The sequence below is a fragment of the Suncus etruscus genome, chromosome 6 (genome assembly GCF_024139225.1).
Source record: "Suncus etruscus isolate mSunEtr1 chromosome 6, mSunEtr1.pri.cur, whole genome shotgun sequence".
Lineage (NCBI taxonomy): Eukaryota > Metazoa > Chordata > Mammalia > Eulipotyphla > Soricidae > Suncus > Suncus etruscus.
Window position 1 is genome coordinate 104,825,731 of NC_064853.1, and position 24,722 is coordinate 104,850,452.

The 24,722-nt window shown below is 36.8% G+C and overlaps 1 protein-coding gene across 13 annotated transcripts in view; it reads right to left on the reverse strand.

Annotated features, from left to right (window-relative positions):
- Positions 1–24,722, reverse strand: part of DLG1 (discs large MAGUK scaffold protein 1) — a 653,463-nt gene that overhangs the window by 29,935 nt on the left and 598,806 nt on the right. For all 13 annotated transcript variants that reach the window (XM_049775940.1, XM_049775930.1, XM_049775934.1 and 10 more), the window contains 4 exons: positions 18,994–19,096; positions 14,325–14,439; positions 5,441–5,617; positions 3,760–3,826 (listed from right to left, as the gene is read on the reverse strand). In XM_049775940.1, coding sequence (XP_049631897.1) covers positions 3,760–3,826; positions 5,441–5,617; positions 14,325–14,439; positions 18,994–19,096 — 462 coding nt within the window. The remainder of the gene's footprint in view (positions 1–3,759; positions 3,827–5,440; positions 5,618–14,324; positions 14,440–18,993; positions 19,097–24,722) is intronic.

Genomic DNA, 24,722 nt, shown 5'->3' on the forward strand with positions numbered 1-24,722 from the left:
GCAGCGCTCAGGGGTAACTATTGGCTCTATGCTCAGAAATAGCTCCTGGCAGGCTCGAAGGACCATATGGGATGCCAGAATTCAAACCACTGTCCTTCATGCAAGGCAAATGCCCTACCTCCATGTTATCTCTCCGGCCCCCTAAGTTTTCATTTTTTTTTTTTTTTGGTTTTTGGGCCACACCCGGCAGTGTTCAGGGGTTACTCCTGGCTGTCTGCTCAGAAATAGCTCCTGGCAGGCACGGGGGACCATATGGGACACCAGGATTCGAACCAACCACCTTTGGTCCTGGATCGGCTGCTTGCAAGGCAAACGCCGCTGTGCTATCTCTCCGGGCCCAAGTTTTCATTTTTAATACTTTTTTTTTGTTTTTGTTTTTGGACAGTGCTTCAGGACAACTCCTGGTTCAGTGTGGCTTGAGAATTGCTGTTCCATGTGGAACTGGGAGTTATAGTCTATGTGATGCCATGGATAAAACCTTGGTCTTCAGGATGCATAACATGTACAAAACTGTCTTCCTGAGTTATTTCTTGAATTATCTCTCTGGCCCCTCATTAAAAATATTTATATCAGTAATTTAAAATTAATAGCTATCTAGTTCATTAGCAGACTACCATGATTTCAACCTTAAAAGTAGGTTATAATAATTTTATGCAGAAGTTAATATTATATCAATAGAAAAATTTGTGAAAAAATCTGCTCATAATTTTCTATAGATAATTAGCATTATTTAATTAATAATCCTTGCTTTATAAAAGGTTTATAAAAGAGAAGAAGAAAATAAACTTTTAATAGAAAAAATATGGTAATCTCATTCAGGAAAGGACTAAACATTTTCATGCATGACAACCACTGGTTTTGAATTTAGTCAAATTTTTCATGATATCTAATATAACTAGTATGCTTTTTAAAATTTTTTTATTTTATTGAAACAATTGTGATCTACAGAGTCCTTCATAGTTGAATTTCAGATATACTGTGAGTCAACTGTATGCTTTTAATAAAGATTATTTACCCTACCTACTGCATATATAGTGGTCAGAGTCAGTTTCACAGAAAACAACCAAAAGAAACATGAGGTTTAAAATGTTTTGATTTTTGATATCTTTGCAGTTAGTCAAAATATATCACGAAGATATCATAATTAGGAGAGAAAAAAATGATTGTTAGTTAAGTATTAATTGTATTACATTTAATACCCTCTAGGTGAAGAATTTATTAAAAGTGAAACCAGCATAAGCAAATAAGAGAATGCACAAACTAAAAATGCATACTATCTCCAACTTTTTCAAATTTAAATTAAAATACTTTGTTAAATTACTTTTTGTTATTAAGCCACATTGTGAGTGATAGAATGAAATTTTACAAATTAATAATATGTATTTAGATATAATTTTCATTATATGTAGTAATCAATATTACTCATGAATGTTAAAGAGGAACTGAAATGTTATGTCTAAAGTGGAAATGAAGTCCACAAACCACCATGTCAGAAAAGGAAAAGAACTCAGGATGGGAAATGGTATTACAGAAAGAAACGCAGTTCTGTATCAATGGCAAGCGTATTTTTACCCCACTCAGGATCATGCATACTTTTGGTGCTGTGTTAGAACACAGTGACTGTATATCAAGTTGGTTACAGTCAACAAACAAGACTAAGATTTCAAGGTCGTTAATTCAGTTAACTTCTTACAGTACAAAAGATAAGTTACAACATGCAACCTCTTTTTCAATATACTGATAGCATATATGTTACTAAATTATTTTTAAAGACATACATAAAACAAGAACAAAAAGCTAGCATATATTCAGGTCTTGAGCATTACTTGAGATTTCCTCCAGTTAAGATTTTTATTTTGATTCAGATCATATTATATAATTTTGTATTTTCTGAAAACTTTAAGTTAATTTTAAAGGAATTTCTAATAGCTTCTAAATTAACTGTATTAATTTTTTGATCAAGAATCATATTTCTAATTCTTAAATTATTATTTCATCTTGTCTTTGGTTTTTGGTCAGACCTAACAGTGCTTAGAGGCCACTCCTGGTGATCACTCTTGGGAACTATGTGGTGCTGGGGATAGAACTGGAGTCAGCTATATGCCAGGTAAGCATCTTTACCTAGTACTACATCTCTCCAGGCCCCCAAATATTTTTTGTTTTTGTTTTTTTGGGTCACAGCCGCTTGATGCTCAGGGGTTACTCCTGGCTAAGCGCTCAGAAATTGCCCCTGGCTTGGGGGGGAAACCATAAGGGACGCCAGGGGATCAAACTGCGGTCCTTCCTTGGCTAGCGCTTGCAAGGCAGACACCTTACCTCTAGTGCCACCTTACCTCTAGAGCCACCTCTCCGGCCCCATCAGGCCCCAATTTTTAAAGTTTTAAGTTCAACTATTTAAGATGAACAAAGAATAGAATGCATTTGTTAAATTAGCTTCTTCTTATTCACTTGAAGTATGATTTTATTTTTGTTTTTGGGTCACACCTGGCACCACTCAGGGGTTGAAGTATGATTAAACTCTGAATAAAATTTTAAGTTAGATAAAAGTTCCAAAACATGGAACATTGCTATGAATAGTATTTTAACATAACATGTACAAGATTTTGTTAGAATATTTCAATGCAGTAATTACACATAGTGTAGGATGAAACCTACAACATTTTGCCATCTATTGACATCCTTTTAGATTCATGTACAACTTTAAGAAAATGACAACAAATATTTAAAACAGAAGTGTTTTTGCTAAATTTTCTAAGTTTGCTAAAATTTTTTTGAAATTTAAAATATTTCCTCTCCTTGTTATTCCTTCCAAATAAAAACCTCATATTCATTCAAACATTTAAAAAGATGAATTCTATTAATCATATTATGAGTAGCGGGATAAAATGAGAAAATTTCCATGAGCTTGCAAACTTTCATAAGCATATTTATTATTCTAAATTTTTTCTCAGAAAAATTTATTTATTATTAATTTATCTATTACATAAACTTGTTTATTAAATTTATTTTTAATTTATTATTATTATTATTTTGGTTTTTGGGTCACACCTGGCAGCGCTCAGGGGTTACTCCTGGCTGGCTCAGGGGACCATATGGGATGCCGGGATTTGAACTATCATTCTTTTGCATGCAAGGCAAACGCCCTACTTCCATGCTATCTCTTTGGCCCCAGAAAATTACTATTAAATTAACTATCAGGAGTGATATGGTAATAAGTTTTCAATTAGATAGCTGACTGAAGGTTGAATAAATTTTATTTATAGAAATAACTTTAGCCAAATGTATATTTTAAAGAATACATTAAAACTATACTTTTGGGGCCCGGAGAGATAGCACAGCGGCGTTTGCCTTGCAAGCAGCCAATCCAGGACCAAAGGTGGTTGGTTCGAATCCCGGTGTCCCATATAGTCCCCCGAGCCTGCCAGGAGCTATTTCTGAGCAGACAGCCAGGAGTAACCCCTGAGCACTGCCAGGTGTGGCCCAAAAACCAAAAAAAACCAAAAAACCAAAACCAAAACAAAACAAAACTATACTTTTGATAATTTGGAAAGGTCTACAAAAATGGGTGCTTTAATAAAGACTTATAGTAGAATCTTATTGTAAAGCACAATACAATAAAGATGTTGATAGTTATTTCTTATGACAAAGCTATTCTTGTATTAAAGATGTAGCTCAAAGAATTATGAGAAGACCGAATAACTTCAATCATTCATTTTTAGAGAAATAAAGGGCTAGAGAGAAAAACTTTCATATACTCACCCCTTTATCTCTTGTTTTGGAATTAAATTTCACTGTTTTTAATCGCGCTCGTTCTTTCTTTTCAACCCTGTCAAGGAATAGAGTGTTATTTTATAAGAATACCAAACACACTTAAGGATCTAACTAGAAATTATTAGAACTGATACACGTATATCAAACATTCTTATATTCAAAAACCTTGAAGCTAGGCTTGCATCCTATAATTAGAATTTCTGAAAATTTTAATACAGGTTCTCATTTTATAAAACAAAACCCACAACAATAATAAAAATAATATAGTATATAATGTAATTTGTGTATACACTCAATTCCATAACTACAATGAAGTTAGAAAAATTACCAAAATTGTTAAGTTGCTAAACAAACTACTTCTAAGTTTCCCAATTTTTAGAAGTAGTTTAGTAGTTTCCCAACTACTTCTAATTGCCCAACTTTTCTGTTTATTTTGTCATTTAAATATTAGGTTGGAACACAAATGCTAAACTTTTTGAGAGAAAGCAATTGGGGTCAAATACTAACAATTGGTGAAAGCAGGTAAAGACGTATAAATGGTTCTCAAACTTTCTTTGTACTTATTTTCTGCAGATATGAAATTATGACAGGGTAACATATATGACAGGGTGATGGATCTGGTTCAAGGGGGTAGAGCCATGGTGGTCTATCCCAACACCAGCCTGGTAAAGTGTGTGAATAAATGATGTAAAAAATAAAAAGGTAAAAAATAGCATATGTGTAAATATAAAAAACAATCCAATATAATACTAGTAACTATGAAAGTACAGTTTGCTAAAGCATTTTTTTTTTTTTTGGTTTTTAGGCCACACCCGGTGATGCTCAGGGTTACTTCTGGCTATGCACTCAGAAATCGCTCCTGGCTTGGGGACCATGTGGGATGCCCGGGGATTGAATCGCGGTCCATCCTAGGTTAGTGCATGCAAGGCAAATGCTCTACTGTTTGCGCCACTGCTCTGGCCCCATCGTTTTTGTTTTTACTATAGTCCGGTCCTCCAATGGTTTGATGGACAGTGAACAGGCCCCTGTCTAAAAAGTTTTAGGACCATTGCATAAATCACTGATAGGAAGAAAGGGAATCTACATGTGGCAAAGAGAAAATCCTAAATTGTTACAATGCTGCTAGACTGATGATGTCGAACAAGACCGTTACTTTCAAAGAGAACCTGCACTTACCAACTTTTGCCACTAGATGGTAAGAATGCTCTAATAACTCAATAAAACAAATGGTTCTAAACAAAGAGGAAAAGCCAGAAAATGCAGTACATCTAAATCTAGGAAGATACTAGATGTTTCTAAATTTTTATCATTTATTTAGAATAATTTTTAAGACAGTATGATACAATTTATGCAATCATAACCCCTAGAAGTTTAGATTTTTAATACCACCTATATGGAAAAATTACTAGGGCTCTAATTCTCACTGGTATAGATAAATGGCACAATGGCAAAAGTTTTAAGCAACTCACAGGAAATTATGAGAATCACCCTCTAGTTATGTTTTTATCATGTTGCATGTTACAATATAAGGTGACTATAATTAAATGACTGTCAAATACAATATGGAAAACCAAGCATAAAATAAACATCTTGGGAAAGAAATTATCATTTTAAAGTTATCCAACTTTAAGTTAAGTTGTAAGACTTTTTAAAACAAAGAAATATTTACCTGCGTTTACTAGGAATCACTCCAACTTCATCACTCTCACCATCTGGCGTAACCTGCCTGGCTTGCCACCATTCATCATCAGAAGCATTAATAACATGAAGAATATCTCCAAATTTGAAGTTCAATCCTTGACTGGGAAGACCACTGTCTTTAGTCTTGTCATAATCAAAAAGGGCTCTAGATTAAGAAGATAAAAAGCCCGTTATGGTTATAATTCCATTATCTACCTTAAATATAAAATTCTGCAAGTTTATAAGTTTGCATATATAAATGTCACAGTACACAAAATAACCTTTCAGTTCCCCTCGTCCCAAGCCGCCATCTCCTGATGACTCTTGTTTTCCTTATCTAAAAATTATGTCAGGTGCGTCTTATAGAGCAAAAAATACGGTATGTTTATACAAGATATTATATCAAATAATTAAAATTATTTTGTTGTATACAGTTTGTTAACTATTTCAATATTATATATGGAATCAGAAAAATGTTTTAGTATAATACAAAGATTACCTATATTAAATTTTAAAATAATAAAAAACTAGATTGCTGCTCTAAATAAAAAATAAGCCTAGAGAGATACTTTTTTCTCTTTATTTTGACTAGATATACTGGTAAAAGAAATGCTTGACATATTTGATTAGCTGTAGAATGTAAGACTAATAATTGAGATTAGTTATGTCAATTAATTATTCCTTCCATTTGTTTGTAAGGTTTTCAGTGTCAATCATAAAGATGATTGACAGATTATTAATAGCTGCCAAATGTTTTAGAAAAAGTACTGTATTGACTTATTATAGAAATTCCAACATATTAAGACCATTAAAAAGTGGATAAAGAAAATATTGAACCCTACTACTAAATTAACATAGAATATTTAAACAAATTATTACATAAAAAATTCTCAAAAGTCAGGCTAGAGATAGTGAAGTGGGTAAGAAGCTTGCCTTGCACACAGCTTACTTGGGTTCAATCTCCTGCACCATATATGATCCCAGAGCACTGCCAAGAATGATTCCTGAGTGCAGAGCCAGGAGTAAGACCTGAACACAGCCAGGAGTTGCTCAATTCCCGAAAAACAAAATAAAATAAAACTCAAGTGTACAAGAAAGAATCTAAACAATTACGTTTATAATGCAATTACATTTTTTTTGCAATTACATTTTTTCTTTTTTTGTTTTTTTTTGGGTCACAACCGGCAGTGCTCAGGGGTTATTCCTGGCTCCAGGCTCAGAAATTGCTCCTGGCAGGCACAGGGGAGCATATGGGGCAACGGGATTCGAACCGATGACCTCCTGCATGAAAGGCAAACGCCTTACCTCCATGCTATCTCTCCAGCCCTGCAATTACATTTTTTCATGGTACCTAACTGTTAAGGGTTTATCACTTGAAATATTCTATAATTTGTCTATAAAAATAACAAAAAACATAGAATATAGAAAATAAAGTACCTTAAGAGGAAGAACAAAAGATATCCAGAAAAGAAAATACTATATCTTAACATTTTAATTTTCATAAGTTATAAAAATATATTGATGGAGAGAGGTCACAATCTTCACTTTCTATATGAGCATCAAATCCTTCTTTTTGAACATATTTTACACACACCCACTCAGACACACACCCACACACACAGAGTAGGCTTGGGATGAAGCTCAGTGGTAGAATACCCATATTTGTGAGGATGGGGCATAATACTTGGAATCATAAAAAAGAAAAAGGAAAAAGGAATTACAGGATACTTGTGATTTTTTTTTTTTCTTCTGTGGGCTAAGCTCCCAGGCAGTGTGTAAGGGCCCAGAAACTTTTGGGAGAAAAGCTTAGAGTCTCTAGGGACACCTGGAGGTGATCAGGGGACCGTGTAGTATCAAGGATAGAACAGGGGCATGTACCTTAACTCATATACTCTCTCCCAACCCCTTATGTATATTCTTTTTTTTTTTTTTGGTTTTTGGGCCACACCCTGTGACGCTCAGGGGTTACTCCTGGCTATGCGCTCAGAAGTTGCTCCTGGCTTCTTGGGGGACCATATGGGACGCCGGGGGATCGAACCGCGGTCCGTCCTAGGCTAGCGCAGGCAAGGCAGGCACCTTACCTCCAGCGCCACCGCCCGGCCCATTATGATGTATATTCTTGACCTTTATCCCTAGCCAAGATAATATACAAAACTTTTTTAAGGAATTTTGACATGCCTCACTTGATCCTCCTTTCCTCAGATTGATAGAAAACTACCATTTTACAGCAATATTTAAAGTAAATTGCTTTATTACTTTGAGTAATAAAGTCATTTTTATTTAAGTGATACTTTCATTAGAATATTTTTATTAGATTTAAAGTAAAATTACTTCCTTGATCTTATTTTTTGTATTTGGGGGGGGGCTGGACTTGATTTCATGTATTGTGTAAGGTTTTTATTATCTTAGAAGCATCATAATGTATGTAGTCTTTTGTAATTTTGATTTGTTATTCAACATTTGAAATAAAATACACTTTTTTGAAGGGGGGGTTTGGGTCACACCCGGCAGTGCTCAGGGTTCCTCCTGGTTCTAGGCTCAGAAATTGCTCCTTCAGGCTCGGGGGACCATATGGGATGCTGAGATTCGAACCAGCCTCCTTTTGCATGCAAGGCAAACGCCCTACTTCCACGCTATCTCTTCAGCCCCATAAAATACATTTAATCAAAGAACCTTGAGATTTTTGGTTAAACTGATTAAATGTTTTTAATCTATCTGTCACCACACCTGACAGTGCTTGGGGCTTATTCCTGGTGCTCCACTCAGAGATTACTACTGACAGACTTGGGAGACTAGAGAGTGATAGGAATCTTTTGCCTTGCATATAGGGGATAGATATATGCAAGGCAAGTGCCTTGCCCATTCTACATAGTACAGATTCTTTTTTTTTTGTTTTGTTTTTGGGTCACATCCAGCAGTGCTCAGGGGTTACTCCTGGCTCTATGCTCAGTAATCACTCCTGGCAGGCTCGCGGGACCATATGGGATGCCGGGATTCGAACCACCATCCTTCTGCATGCAAGGCAAATGCACAACCTTCATGCTATCTCTCCGGCCCCCAGATTCTTTTTATTTTTTTAATTTTTTTTATTTTTTGGGTCACACCCGGTGGCACACAGGGGTTACTCCTGGAGTGGGGACCATATAGGATGCAGGGATTCTAACCACATTCTGTCCTGGATTGGCTGCGTGCAGCCTTACTGCTCTGCTATCTCTCCGGCCCCCATAGTAGTTTCTCTCCATCCACATATTAAAATCAAACACACTAACACCCCACAAAAAACAAATACAAAAGAGAGGGAACAGTAGAAGCTCTAAATAGGTATCTGAATATTGAAATAGATAAATAAATTTACTTCCCATAAAAATCCTAGAAAGGCTCAGGAACTTGTACAATGCTCAGACAGGCAGAGATGAGTTATTGTAGAAAAACAAAAAACAAAAGAACTGGTGGAAACACTGTATGTGGTATGCATGCACGTACAAACCACACACACACTCTCCAGGTTTCTTTTTCTAGTCCACAGAAGATCAGTTTTTATATAAATTGAATTTGAAAAGCTTTGAACTTGGTGAGAAGGAAGGTGGTATTGTACTGACAGCATATGGATGAAAAAATATGCAAACTGAAGACAAATTTTACTGACATGGCTGAAGCTTCAGGCAAGTTATAAAGGATTCTTCTTTAGAGAGATTTAATGAGAACAAATAAATTAATGACATAGTATGGGAGAAGGCACTGAAAGAGTTAATTATCTATGCGTGAGGTTCACTATTTCCTAGGAATAGAAAATATTTAAAGATTGCCCTATATTTAAAAAGCTATAACAAACCAAAATCAACAAAAACAAAAACAAGCTAGAAAAGAATTCCAGAGGAAGCAGGGAATTTAAGAAGTAGAAAACATGAGAGATCATAAGATGGTAATATGCCCATGAAATAAAAACAGACAACAGAAAGGGACCAATCAAATATTAAGAAAGAACTTTGGTGGAGGCAGGAACGATAGCACAGTGGGAGGGCATTTGCCTTGCACGCGGCTGACCTAGGATGGACCTCAGTTCGATCCCTTGCATCCCATATGGTCCCCCAAAGCCAGGGGGTGATTTCTGAGCGCAAAGCCAGGAGTAACCCTTGAGCGTCACCAGGTGTGGCTCAAAAAATGAAACAAAAACAAAAACAAAACAAAACAAAAAGGATTTTTTATAGCTACCTCCACTGTCAACACTATAATCTAAAACACTATTGTAATCATATTACCTAAATTATAATAAAAATTCTTTTTTAGGGCCCGGAGAGATAGCACAGCGGTGTTTGCCTTGCAAGCAGCCGATCCAGGACCAAAGGTGGTTGGTTCGAATCCTGGCGTCCCATATGGTCCCCCGTGCCTGCCAGGAGCTATTTCTGAGCAGACAGCCAGGAGTAACCCCTGAGCACCGCCGGGTGTGACCCAAAAACCAAAAAAAAAAAAAAAAAAAAAAAAAAAAAATTCTTTTTTAAAAAGAGGGTGCAGGGGTCGGTGAGTCTTACAAGGGTCCTCAAACTTTTTAAACAGGGGCCAGTTCACTGTCCCTCAGACCATTGGAGGGTCTGACTATAGTAAAAACAAAACTTATGAACGAATTCTTATGCACACTGCATATATCTTAGTTTGCAATGAAGAAACAAAACAGATACAAATACAATATGTGGCCCGCGCACCATAGTTTGAGGACCACTGAGTCGTTGTCGTAAGGTGTCTGCTCTGCGGTTCGATCCCCCGGCGTCCCATATGGTCCCCCCAAGCCAGGGGCAATTTCTGAGTGCATAGCCAGGAGTAACCCCTGAGCATCAAACGGGTGTGGCCCAAAAACCAAAAAAAATAAAAAGAGGGTGCAGAGATAGTACAAGGATTAAGTACGGCACTGGCATTTCATTTGTAGGACTTCAGTTCAATTGCCAGCTCTGTATATGGTCCTCTAAGGACCACCAGGAGAGATCCCTGAGCATAGCCAGGTGAGCCCACCAAAACAAACCAAACAACCCCCACCCCCCAAATAAAAAAAGACTCTTGGAAACCAGATTATCACACTTTAACTCACATTTCAAAATAAATTTTCAGACATTAAGCATTAAAAAGTATCTCCCTAATATCCCCTTTTCAGATATTACTGTAGAATGTGCTGTGGCAACATAAAAGTAAATGGAGAAAGTAAAAAATGTGAAATCTAGGAAACAGATTCCAACACAGTATAGAGTCAGAGGAACAGGATAATGCTAAAGGCACTTTCCATGTAAGAATAATCAGTAAATCAAGAGGACTAAGAGTGCCAGATTGGAGAAGAGATGGGAAAATGGTACTGATAACCATTTGTGAAACTACTGGAAAACAAAGGATGAAAGCACATGGAGAATTAAATGAAAAAGACAGCTAATTAAGTTCAGAAAAAATGCAAGGTAGCATAAAAAAGGAGACACAGGTAATTATCTTTGTTGAGTAATGAGTAAGGATTATAGTCACACGATACTACTATATTTGACAGACAGGAAGTATCTAGGAATACACAGGAAGTAGAATGAAAAGGTTTGGTATGTCAGAGAATGTTTGTATCCACTATGGCAATTCATCCACATATTCAAAGTTGTTAAAATAAACAGTAGTATATTATAAAACAATAGTAGGGTATTATTTTGAAATTAGGATGTAAAGGCAAGGTGTTTGTTATGAAAATGATGGAAGAGTGTTTAGAGAATGAATCTGAGGATTAAAAACAAGTGACTTTTTCATCATCTTTTGATAATATTTAATTTTTAAAGGTATTACCCCCCCCTCTCTCTGCCCCCCTTCTTTTCTCCTTCCCTCCCTCCCTCCACACACCTGGCTATGCTCAGGGGTTACTCTGGACCTGCACTTAGGATACTGGGGATTGAATCCCCTGGGTAGGTTGTGTGCAAGGCTACACTTTCCTTGCTGTACCATTGCTCTGGCCCTCAAAGTATTACTTTCCTGAAAACATAGAAAATAAACAAAAGGGGCCGGGTAGGTGGCGCTGGAGGTAAGGTGTCTGCCTTGCAAGCGCTAGCCAAGGAAGGACCTCGGTTCGATCCCCCGGCGTCCCATATGGTCCCCCCAAGCCAGGGGCTATTTCTGAGCGCTTAGCCAGGAGTAACCCCTGAGCGTCAAACGGGTGTGGCCCAACAACAACAACAACAACAACAACCAAAAAAAAAAAAAAAAAAAGAAAATAAACAAAAGTAGAGATATTAGATTTACCTAAAACAAAAACAACCTAACAGGTATTGAATTTAAAGCCTTTGCAAGGGTTTAAATAAATTACATATTAAAAGAACATATTTTATTGAAGTGAAAAATATAGATAGGCAAAAAAGGGAAAATAGGTATAGTAAAACAGATGTTTCCATTTTCCTGTATATATCACAAATATACTTAATACATTTTATTATTATTATTTTTTGGGGGGGCACATATGGTGATGCTCAAGGGTTACTACTTTACTACTGGCTCTGGACTCAGGATTGGGGGACCATATGGGATGCCAGGGATCAAATCCAGGTGAGGCACATGCTAGGTGAGTACTCTACTCACTGTACTGTCTCTCTAGCCTGATATTTAATAAAGTTTAGAACAGAAGAATTTAACAATTCTACTAACTGGTAGTAGAGAAAAATCTAATAAATTTGGGATTTCCAAATAACTGGTAGGGTAAAAGGAATAAAAGGGTTAAGAACAGAGTAAGAAGAGGCTGAGATGGCCTGATAGCAAAAGTGCTGTCTCCCAAGTGTGAGTCTCTGAATTAAAAAGTCCTGGTACTGCTGTAGTAGTGAATGAGATCTTGGCAGCTCTGCTACCTGAGATCTCTAGGGCCGAAAACGACTTTCAGCTGCAGAACAGCCACAGGGGTGAGCACCGCAATTACAGGGTGAGATTTTATGAAGCATAAAAGCTAAAAAGATGTGCAAAGTCTATGGCCAGCTAAATCAAGTTATTATCCCTCCCTCAGTTGCAAGCACTACAACTTGGGAACCACACCAAGTGTGCATATGTGACTCTAGTCATTGCAACCGTGACTGAGGGAGAGGAAAGGAAAAAAAATTAACAACAAATGAATCAAATGACAAAAGTGATTTTATTATATACCATAGAATATTCTATTGTATGTTAGAACATAATTAAGTATAGAGCACATTTTTATTGTGTACTGTAGGTATATGAATATATATTTCTTATGAGAATAAATAAAACATATTAGCATTAGGCTTCTCAATAGAAAGAGAGATTAAGTACATATTACAGTAATCAACTGAAGTTAAAATAGCATAGAACTCATAGTGCAATGAGTTGAGTGCATGTGTTGCATGCAGGTGGCCTGGATTTCATCCTTGGTACCACATGGTCTCCCAAGCATGCTCAGGAGCAACCCCTGACTACTAAACTGAGAGTAGACCATGAGCACCACTGGATGTAGCCCCCAAATAAAACAAAATAAATAAAAAAGCATAATAAAGTTGAAACAACATAAAGAAGCATAACAGAACTGTAAAAGTGTTAGAAAAAGTAGACAAATGTAAACAAGATATTTTTACCACTTGCACCACCACTCTCCATCCCCAAATATAAACAAGATTTTATAGAATATAAAAATATTAAGACGAATATGCTAGTTCATATCTACTTAATATTAAATTTATTCTCCCACAATATGTTACAGAAAAATAACATGCATGTCTCCTCCCCAGTGTTTAAAACAGTCATGTTGAATGCTAAAGGGAGAGCTCAAAGGCTGGGAGGGGGCTTTGCATGCAGGAGCTCTAGGGCTTGATCCCTTGCACTGTGAGGGGGACCCCCAGAACCATGGGGATTAACTCTGTCCCTCACAACAGACCTAATAGATTCCAGCATCATCAGATGTGAAACCACTCAACAGAAAAGTGCATGCTAAAATTTTGTGAATCTGTATTTATGGTTGCTATTTGCAATCTAAACTATTATATATATATGTATATATATTGTTATTGTGAATACTGCCATGGTAATTAAATGTTACCCAAATAGATATTTTACTTTCAAAGAACATAAATGTTGAATGAGACACTGTATAAAGCACTTAAACAACTTAAAATATTTTGAACCAAAAGTTACTTTGGTTATCATACTGTTATCATCATGCCATCATTTATTTATTAATAAAATTATAGTCATACTCTAGCTCTTGAAAAACAATCAGAAATCAATCATAAAAAACATTTTCTTAGTTTACAATAATATTTTTCTGTAGTAAAAGTGATAATAAAAAACCTAAAGGATTTTATAATAAGAGAGGCAGCTTAACAAACAGGCTGAGAACATGCAAGACATGCTCTGCTTGCAGAAGGCCTGGGTTCCATTCTTAGCAAGACAAAGTCCCATGAGAGACTTTCAAGCACAGAGAGAAGCCCATCCACCCCAAATTGGTGCATGGAACCTCACTCATGTATGGGCTAGAGAGATAGTACAAGTATTTAGATGTTTGTCTTGCATGAGGCTGATCAGGTTCATTTCTTGGCACTATTTGGCTGCCCTCCATCTTTCCTTATTGCTAAGAAAGAAGCACTGCTAGATGGAATCCTAAACACAGAACCAGAAGTACCTGTTGAGCACTACTACGTGTGGCCCAAACCACCATTCCTCCACAAAACAGGACCATCGAGACATTTCAATAGTGAACACATGCTTTGCACGCAGGAATCCAAAGTTTGACACTTGGCTCTGTGTATGTTTTCCTGAGCAGGAACAACTCTAAAATCTGCATATCACTGTGTATGGCCCCCAAGTAACACAGAAATAGCAAACACAGATAGGTAAGGATCACCAAAATAAGAAGTAAAAAAATTTACCTGACATAAAGGGATCGCTTCTGGCTAGTTCGAAGAGATCCTGATCCTGAACTAATGCTACTATTCATCATCTGCTCCCGTAAGTCATGTATCTTGGCTTCAAAACGACTGTATTCTGATGAAAACAATGAGAATCAAACTTATTTCCAAGTTCAGATCACTCTGAATCAACTATAAGCAAAACAGCTTCTATATAATAGCAATACTAGTCTTATGTAACAACACTGCTAATTGTTTTTTATAAATAATTTTTATTGTGACCAATGTGAATTACAAATCTTTCACAGTAATATTTGAGGTACATAATGACATTGAATCAGAGGTATTCCCACCACCAGTGTTGTCTTCCCTCCACCCCAGTTCCCAGCATGTCCCTTCCTTTGCCCCTGGACTGCTAGTATAAATGGTCCCCTCTGTATATAGCTTGTTGAAGATTGGGTATCAATTCTGTTGTAGTTGACTTTGGGTTTGGTGTTTAAGTCTGATCCTTTTTTATTTCTACTCAAGGTTCTTATGACTGTTTGGTTCCTGTACCATCCAATTCCCCCTAACCCCCTCAATTTATCAGGCAGAACAAGATGATTCAAGTTTATGTGGTTCTGTTTGAAAAAAAGAAAAGAAAAAACAACAAACAAACAAAAAAACCAGGAGGAGTCTGTCCAGAGGTTTAAATATCAATTTAAAAAGGGAAAAAAAAGAAGAAAAACAAAACAAAGAAATAAAAAAAATACAAAACCAAAATCCTACAACAAAAACAAAATAAACAAAACAAAAAAAAGAAACAAAAATCAAACAAAAAACCCAAACCAGCAACTACAAAAGAGCACTACAGCAACAAATACACAACCAAACAATAACCATGAGAACGAAAGGAAAAAAAAAAAAAGAAAAAAAGAAAGGAGAAAAGAAAAGACAAAAATAAGAAAGGCTGATGTGGAAGGTTTTTTTTTTAGTTTTTGTTTTAGTTTTTGTTTTTGCATAGGCACAGTAAATATTGGGGAAATTAGAAATGGAATTCCCTTGGCTTAAAAGATACAGGGTTTCTCTGCCCTTGAAACATACTGTCATGGGAATAACTACAGGTTCCATACATGCTCCTTTTCACACCCCAAGGACTTTTTATGAACACTGTTAATTTTATATTCAAAGTTAAACCGGGGTCCAGAGAAACAGTTCAGCGCATGCTTTCCTTGCATCTGTCAATAGACCTATTTATGAGCCCTGCTAGGAGTGATCGCTGAGTGCATAGTCAGGAGTAAGCCCCGAGAGCAGAGCTGGCTGTGCTCACAAAACAAAAATCAGGATTTAGGGAGCTGGAAGAGTGACGCAAGAGGTAAGGCGTTTGCCTTGTTCTGCGCTAACCTAAGAACGACCACAGTTTGATCCCCGGGTGTCCCATATGGTCCCCCATGCCAGGAGCGATTTCTGAGCACATAGCCAGAGGTAACTCCTGAGTATCACTGGGTGTGGCCCCAAAACTAAACAAATCAGGATTTAAGGTAAGAGAGATAGCTCAACAACCTGAAGCATATACTTTGCATTCAGGAGGCCTGAATTTGATTTCTGACACTACATAGACCCTTGAGCATTTGCTAGGGGTAGCCCTTGAGCCCTGCCAGGTGCTATAAGTGGTATTGGGGATTGAACTGATGTAGGCTGCATGCATGGCACTTACTTCAACCCCTATGGTATCCAGGGGTCTCAAACTCGTGGCTCGCGGGCGGTTTGCGGCCCTCCGTACAACATTTTGTGGCCCTGCCCTAGAGGAATTTTTTTGTTTTGTTTTGTTTTAGTTGATTGGGTCACACCCCCCAATGTTCAAGGCTTACTACTGACTTTGTACTCAAGGATCACCCTGACTTTGCCTCCTGCAGCCTCCAAGTAAATTGAGTTTGAGACCCCTGCGTCCTATACTATCTATGGCCCCAAATATAAATGTGTCTTTTATATATATATACACACACACACATATACATACATGTTTGTGTGCAGAAACAATAAAATAGAAAAATGTCTTAAAATTAACAAAAATTTAATAACAAAGATTAATAATTTTCAAGATACCTGAATTAGAAGCAAAAGTGATCAGAAGGAATAAACATACTACTTATAAATTATAAGAATTTAAAGATAATCACTTTAGACTACTATATGTTTGAAAACTACTAAACCTATTAATAACACAACTTAAGTGTTTCTTCAAAATATAATTATAATCACATAACTTTTTAATCATAAATTATATTACAGATATAATCAGGCTAAAGTCTATATCTCTATAAAAACAGTTTACACAGTAAGAGCAAATAATTTGTTTCTAAGGTCATCCAGTTTAAAAAGATGAAGTAGTATTATTGTTTAGTTGTATCATAGTCATCAAGTTTGCTTTATGATTATAATGAATTGAAGGAAAAATTTTAAGAATCTAAAAACACTGAAAAGTGGGTTTGGTGAGATAGCTTAAAGAACTGAAGTGTTGGGGCTGGAGCAAAGGCACAAGTGGTAGGGCTTTTGCCTAGCATGCTCTGACCTAGAACAGACCTCGGTTCAATCCCCCAGCATCCCATATGATTCCCCAAGCCAGGAGTGATTTTTGAGAGCATAGCCAGGAATAACCCCTGAGTGTCACTGGGTGTGGCCCCAAAACAAAACAAAAAACAAACAAAAAAAAAACTGGAGTGTCTGCTTTGCAGGCTGGAACCTCTGACAGTGCTCAAGGGAACAGATGTAGTGCCAGGGATCAATTCCGGCTCTAACTGCGTCTAAGACCCGCAAATCCTATACATTATCTCTGACTTAGGTTTTTTTCTAAATCTTCTCAATTACATTTTTATCAAAGATGATGGTTTTTGCTCCAGCTGCTCGCTCACTCTGGTTCCAATAGGCTTGCCACAAATAAGGGATAATACTTATCTATCTAAAAAGATTTTTCTTGAGTTCATTTTTCTGTGCACACTCAACATTACAGGCTTTTACTCCTTCAAACTTTCCATGTGGCTCCTGCCAGATTTTAGTGGTTCAAGTAGTTGAACACTTAAGATTCCTGCCCAAATATTTTGTTTTCTTACTTTTGTTCACTATGAGATGGAGTTGTAAAATTGTGTATGATTTATTTCTCCTGTTGTTTTTGTGTTTTCTGGGGGAAGTAAAGGAACAGATATTGACTTAACCATATCATGCTCAATATTCTATTTTCATTATATAGATTATAAAAAAACTATAGTTTCTTGTTCTTTTTTTTTCAGGCACACCTGGCTGTGCTCAGGGGTTACTCTTGGCTCTGAGCTCAGAAATCACTCCTGGCTGGCTTGGAGGACCACATGGGATGCTAGGAATCGGGTCTGTCCCAGGTCACCACGTTATTGCTGGGCTATAGCTCTGGCCCCAGAAAACTATAGTTCTCTATTCATTATAACTTGGCTAACCATATAGCATACATATAGTATAAGAATATGTTGTCCAGAAGATGAAAGCATTGGTAATACCACTTGGGATTAACTTTGTCTTTCCTAAAATCAATAAATTGGCAGACTGACTTTTAAAATTAGTTCCTGTTCATCTAGTCAACTTATATGTGATTTACCCAACATGGGAATGTTATCAAACAGAAAAGACACATATTATAAAATAGCAAGCAATACTCTACTTGTCACTTTGATAAGCTAAAAAAATTAGGTCATAAAAAATTGTTACAAAAACAAATTCTACTCCAAGAAAAGAACAGTAAAATGTCAACAATCGACAAATTATAGAATGATTTACTTGGCTTTCTTTGGACACATCTTTTCCTTCTTTAGTTTGTTGTTTATGAATTCAACAGTATGCTACATATTCTTTTGGGTGTTTGAGACATAAAAATCCCACTGAGGTTTTATTGGAGAAGTGGTTATACTGGTGTACACTAGAGTCTTATACATGTCTAATATGGTATGAGCTCAAATTTTCCATTACCACCTTTTTCCCCTAGGAAAGCTATAAGGACATGTTCATGGTATTTCACCATTTAAAAACACAGTAACTCTCAAGCATATTCTTTGTCTTTATATTAAACAGTGATTTTTTACTCATAAAGGCATGCATACAAAGCATGCTATACAACCATCTTAAACCTTGATATTTATAAATATAAGTTCAAAGGTCAAGAAAAATGGGATGTTTTAATTCTAATTTTCTCTAATTATATATTTTTACTTTCAGTTTTTTTTTTCCCTTGGGCCACACCCGGCGGTGCTCAGGGGTCACTCCTGGCTGTCTGCTTAGAAATAGCTCCTGGCAGGCACGGGAGACCATATGGGACACCGGGATTCGAACCAACCACCTTAGGTCCTGGATCACCTGCTTGCAAGGCAAACACCGCTGTGCTATCTCTCCGGGCCCTTTTAGTTTGTTTTTAAATTATATTTTTGGCTTACTCAGTTGGTAAAATGCATGTTATCTTTAGTAAGAGGACACAATTTAAAAAATGTAAAAATTAATCTAAATAATTGTAAAATATTTAAGATACAAGTTATTGTATTCTATAAAACATTTGATACACAGAGTGAATTAATCCAGACTAAACAAACACTAGATTAACAAATCAGACTAGAAGAAAAAAAAGAAAAGAAGTTGAGTTTTAAGAGGGAGACCTCTAAAAACAGTAGTAAATCATAAACAAGGATTTTATTACCTTCAGGTCGATACTGTGCAACAATTGTGACAGCTTGGCCAGCATTTTTCAAAGCAGCTGCTGCCTGCTCATGGCTGGCAGTTCTGAGGTCAACACTGTTTACCTGTAAATCAAACCAATATTTAAATGTGAAAGGAAATCATCAGAGTAATTAGAAATCATAATAACCTCTTCTTTGAGGAGTCAGAGTAAATTAGTGACCATTACTTTGTCACGAAAATATGTTCTCATTCTGACGCACTAAAAATGTATTCCACAGCAAAACAAAGCTCTTTTTATTCGGTAAAAAACACTGTTCAATGTCACTTGAGCAAACTAAACTACTAATATCTTCAGGTTTGATGCATGAGTCGATCTCTTTAGAAATGCATTCTTAATTTGACATCCTGAAAAATCAACAACTTTAATAATTTTGAACAATTTATTTCACTAGTACGGGGAGGAAACTTTATATTATCTATAGTGCCCTTTCATCTCCTACCATATTTCATTCACTCCTCCTACTCACTTTTGTTCTTTCCTCTTTTCCAAATTAAAACTTCCATTCTTTGTTTAAACAGTAAAGCAATCATTTAAGAGTATTAAGATATTTAAACCAAAGGTTAAATATTAGTTAAAATATTTTACATAGGAAAAGATTAAATTAGCCTGGACAAAGACTATGAAGCTTCTGCACTGCAAAACAACCTATGACTACAGTAAAAAGACCCCTCACAGGAATTGGAGAGATAGCACAGTGGTAGGGCGTTGGCTTTGCATGCGGCAGACCCGGGATGGACCCAGTTTGATTCTTGGCATCCCATGTAGTTCCCTGTGCCTATCAGGAGCGATTTCTGAGTGCAGAACCAAAAGTGGCCCCTGAGCACTGCTGGGTGTGACTCCCAAACCAAAATAAACAAATAAATATATATAAAAAAGACCCTCACAGATTTGGAGAAAACATTTGCCCACCTCATTAAAATATGGGGAGAAGAGAGGAATAGATACTTCCCTAAAACATACATACAGATAGCCAATAGATATATGAAAAAAAAAACACTGCATCATTTATTAGGGAAATGCAAATAAAACACTGCACTGAGATATCACTGAAATTACCTCATATCAGTGTGACTGGCATACATCTAAAAGAATCAGCAAGTGTTGGCATGAATATAGAGGAAAAGGGGGGCCCGGAGAGATAGCGCAGCGCTGTTTGCCTTGCAAGCAGCCGATCCAGGACCAAAGGTGGTTGGTTCGAATCCTGGTGTCCCATATGGTCCCCCGTGCCTGCCAGGAGCTATTTCTGAGCAGACAGCCAGGAGTAACCCGAGCGCCGCTGGGTGTGGCCCAAAAACCAAAAAAAAAAAAAAAAAAAAAAAAAAAAAGAGGAAAAGGATTCCTCATTCACTGTTGCTGGGAATGTCAATCAGCTAAACCATTTTGGAAAACAATATGGGCACTTACCAAAAACCTAAGCACTGAGTTCCATATAGTGCAGCAATTCTACCTTTCTTTTTTTTGCATCAACCCCAGGGACCCCCCCCCCCCCAAGCCCCTCTATTTTGAAAAGAAATCTGTGCTCCTATGTTCACTGAAGCACAGTTTACAATAGCCAAAATATGGAAATAATCTAAGTGTCAAAGAATAGATGACTACATAAAATATAATGACTACTACTCAGTTACAAGAAAAGATGAAGGCGTGAAGTTAGTATCTATTAGTGTCATGTTGAGTGTAGTCAGGAGAATGAAGTCTCGTTTATGTGGGATATAAAGAAACATACTAAGGCGATAACAAATGACAAAGGCAACAGAATTTGGGAACTGCCTCATAGAACTGATCATGGAAGGTGGTTTTGGGGGGTGTGGGTTGGCTGTATGGCAGAGAGGACACCCTGAAAAAGGATGTGATATTGGAACACTGTATGCCTGAAAAATCTATCATCAATAGCATTGTAAACGGAGTTGTCTACAATTAAAAATAATTAGCTTGCATTTCAAGGATGAACGTTGTGTTGTGTGTGTGCGTTTATGTGGTGGGATTGGCCACATGCACGGCATTATTCTCTGTACTTTCTCTCTGCCTTCAAAGAGTATCATTTAAAAACAGTAAATGACTAAGGTGATATTACTTGAATAAAAAGCCTATCTCATTAGGTGACCAACTCCAGGAACAGGAAATTTCTTGTTCTGAAAAGCTGCTAGACCAGACAGTCTCCACCCTCCCCACCTTATGGAATTGGTACCTTTCCATTCTGAGACAACTTTAAAATGGATATTCATGGCAGTATCACACTTGAATGTAATAAAGTTTAAATATTCAGTTTTTTTTCTCTTCCCACTAAGAAGCAGCAAACAATATATTTGGGATCTTCATTGAATATTTTTTGGCAAGGAAGAAGAACCATCATGCAATTTTTATATAAAAGCCTGTTTTTTCGACATCTAATTTAAAACCTGTTAAAATTACATACCAACTTTGGAAAATTTGACTATGAGCCCAGAAATTCTTGGGATCATAAAATTTACATAAGAACACTTTAACCATATAAAGATGTAATGCTTCTTATTATCTATAGGAATATCATTATGTAACTAACTAAAAAATACACATATTCCCTAATAAAAATCAAGACCCCAAACATTAGACAAATGTAGTTATAAGTGATTATCTCCATCTGAATGTAATTAAAAACTCAATACAACTTATAGTTCTATTTTGAGCCTAAAAAAATTCCTCCTGATTGCCAAGGAAAGAAATTAGAGAATATATGCAAAGGAAGATAAACTTTTTTTTTGGGGCCACACCCATTTGATGCTCAGGGGTTACTCCTGGCTAAGCGCTCAGAAATTGCCCCTGGCTTGGGGGGACCATATGGTACGCCGGGGGATCGAACCTGGGTCCTCCCTTGGCTAGCGCTTGCAAGGCAGACACCTTACCTCTAGCGCCACCTCGCCGGCCCCGGAAGATAAACTTTTAAATTATTATAGGAATGAGGATAATTTTAGCACATTATTCCTTAGCATCAAATTCTTGGCTATAGAAAAGATATGATGTCAATCTATAAAAGATTCCAAAAGAACTGTTAAAACTAGAGATTAAGAAAACTTTATGAAATATCACTGAATTTTTTTGTTGGATATTACATCAAAGATATTTTAGGAGAAATCCTAAAGAGACTGACCTGTGCAAAAAGTCTCTGAGTCACTTTTTTGTGTTTTTATGCTAATACTGTCTATAAAAGAGATAATTTACATTATTATAATAAAATTATTATATTCAAAGTTTGAATATTATAATTATAAAATTTATTTTGATAGTGAGCAACATTATTTTATGCTGCATTTCACAATGATACACACTGTCATTATAATATAATTCCAAATATTTTTCACCCCTGAAAGATACTTATGCGGCAACTACTAATCTCTTTTCTTTAGTGTTGGCAATCAAACCTGGGGCCTGACAACATGGCGAAATGTGATCTTTCATTCCCAGCCTGTTGTCTGTTCTGACTCTTGAATTTCTTATTTTGTACATCTTAAATAAATGAGACACTATAAAGTATCTAAACAGACTAAGTTTAGCTATAAGTCTAAAATTAGAATTTGGTTTCCTTCAGTATATTTACAAGTTTCATCTTTTTGGTGTAAACCAGTATTTATTCCACATATTTCTAAGTATTTTGATACCACATAAATAAAACAGTTCCCTTAATTTCTCTTTCAGGTTTTAAGGCTGGTATAAAGAAACAGAACTGAGTCTTTTTTTTTGGTTTTAGGTCACACCCAGCAGTACTCAGGGTTGCACAGTACTTCTGGCAGGCTCAGGGAACTATATGGGATGCTGGGAATCAAAGCGGAGTCTGTCCAGTGTTGGCTGTGTGCAAGGCAAATGCCCTACCGCTGTGATATCGCTTCGGCCCCACAGAACTGAGTCTTATATAGAGATTCACTGTCCTGTAATTTCATCAAAGTTATTTATTAGTCCTGTTTCTGCAGTTGTTGCTCTATTTCCTAATATCAACGAAGTTCTTAATCCTTCTTCATCTGGAGGCTTAATTCCCTTCCCAACCTTCCCCCATTGCTCTGGTCAGAAAATCAAGTATAATAGGGGCTGGAGCAATAGCACGTGGCCAACCCTGGATGGACCCCTGTTCAATTCCTTGCATCCCATATAGTTCCCCAAGTCTACTAGGAGTGATTTCTTTCTTTCTTTCTTTTTTTATTTATGGGCCACACTCAGTGACACTCAGGGTTACTCCTGGCTATGTGCTCAGAAATCGCAGATGCCTTACCCCTTGCGCCACTGCTCTGGCAATGCCAGGAGTGATTTCTGAGTATAGAGCCAGGAGTAACCATTGAGTGCCACTGATGTAACCCCCCCAAAAAGCAAAAACAAAACCAAACCAAAAGAAAATCAAGTACAATCTTATATAAAAGTGGCAGGAATGAAGATGTTTTTTGTATTATCAGTGTTCCAGCATTTAGTACATGGTCAGCATTCATCTTTTCAATGGATAACCCTTTTTCAGGTAGAAGATGTGCTCTTTTTTGGGGGGAGAGGGGGATACTGGTAATGCTCAGGAGTTACTCCTGGCTCTGCACTCAAGAGTCACTCCTAACTCCAGGAGTCATATAAAATGCCAGGAATTTAATCCAGATTGGCCATGTGCAAGGCAAACCTCTTGCTGTACTTTATCTCTCCAGCCCAGAGGATTTGCTCTTCTATTACTAATTTGTTCACTTTTTTTTTAAAGTATTGTTTTTCTCTATGTCTACTGAAATGATCATGTGGTTTATGTCATTTATTAATAAGATGCCCTACTTTGGTTTTCCAAAGCTGAATCAACCTGTAACAATTAAGGAGAATAAATTGATAATCAAAATTTTCCACACTAGAAAAAGCTCACAACCAAATGGCTTCACTAATGCAGTGGACCAAAATTTTAAGTAAGAATTAGCACCAGTCAGGCCCGGAGAGATAGCACAGCGGCGTTTGCCTTGCAAGCAGCCGATCCAGGACCTAAGGTGGTTGGTTCGAACCCCGGTGTCCCATATGGTCCCCCGTGCCTGCCAGGAGGTACTTCTGAGCAGACAGCCAGGAGTAACCCCTGAGCACCGCCGGGTATGGCCCAAAAACAAACAAACAAAAAAAGAATTAGCACCAGTCACTCAATCTCCCTGAAAAATGAGAGAGATGTGATAAAGTATAGCATCTTACTAATAATAAATGACATAAACCACATGATTTCTTTTTCCTTTCCTGAGCATGCAACACATAGCCCTGGTCATCCCAGGTTCCAAAAATTATGCCAGAGCTTTTCAAAAGAGATCTATGGAGATCTCATTCTTCAGTTTCTACTTTTAAGATATTTTGATTGGCAGACCTGGTTTTCAATCTTTTATATTTGCTAACTGGTAAAAATGGGAAAAATATTTTGCTGGCTCCTCAGAAATAAAAAACATAACAGTACCTTGCATATTAGCTTTTATATTTAACATAAAATAAAACTACAAGTTATTACCTTTTTAATAAAAATACCTTTTTCACAAACCAGCAGAAAACTTTTGAATGGTGCTGTTCTATCTATGAACAGTGCTGAAAACAACTGTAGCCAGCTATGCTGTCTGTTCGCCCCATCTGTATTCCAGTGTCTCAAGCAACCATAACCTAGCTGCAATTCTTTTTTTTTTTTTGGGCCACATCGTTTGGTGCTCAGGGGTTACTCCTGGCTAAGTACTCAG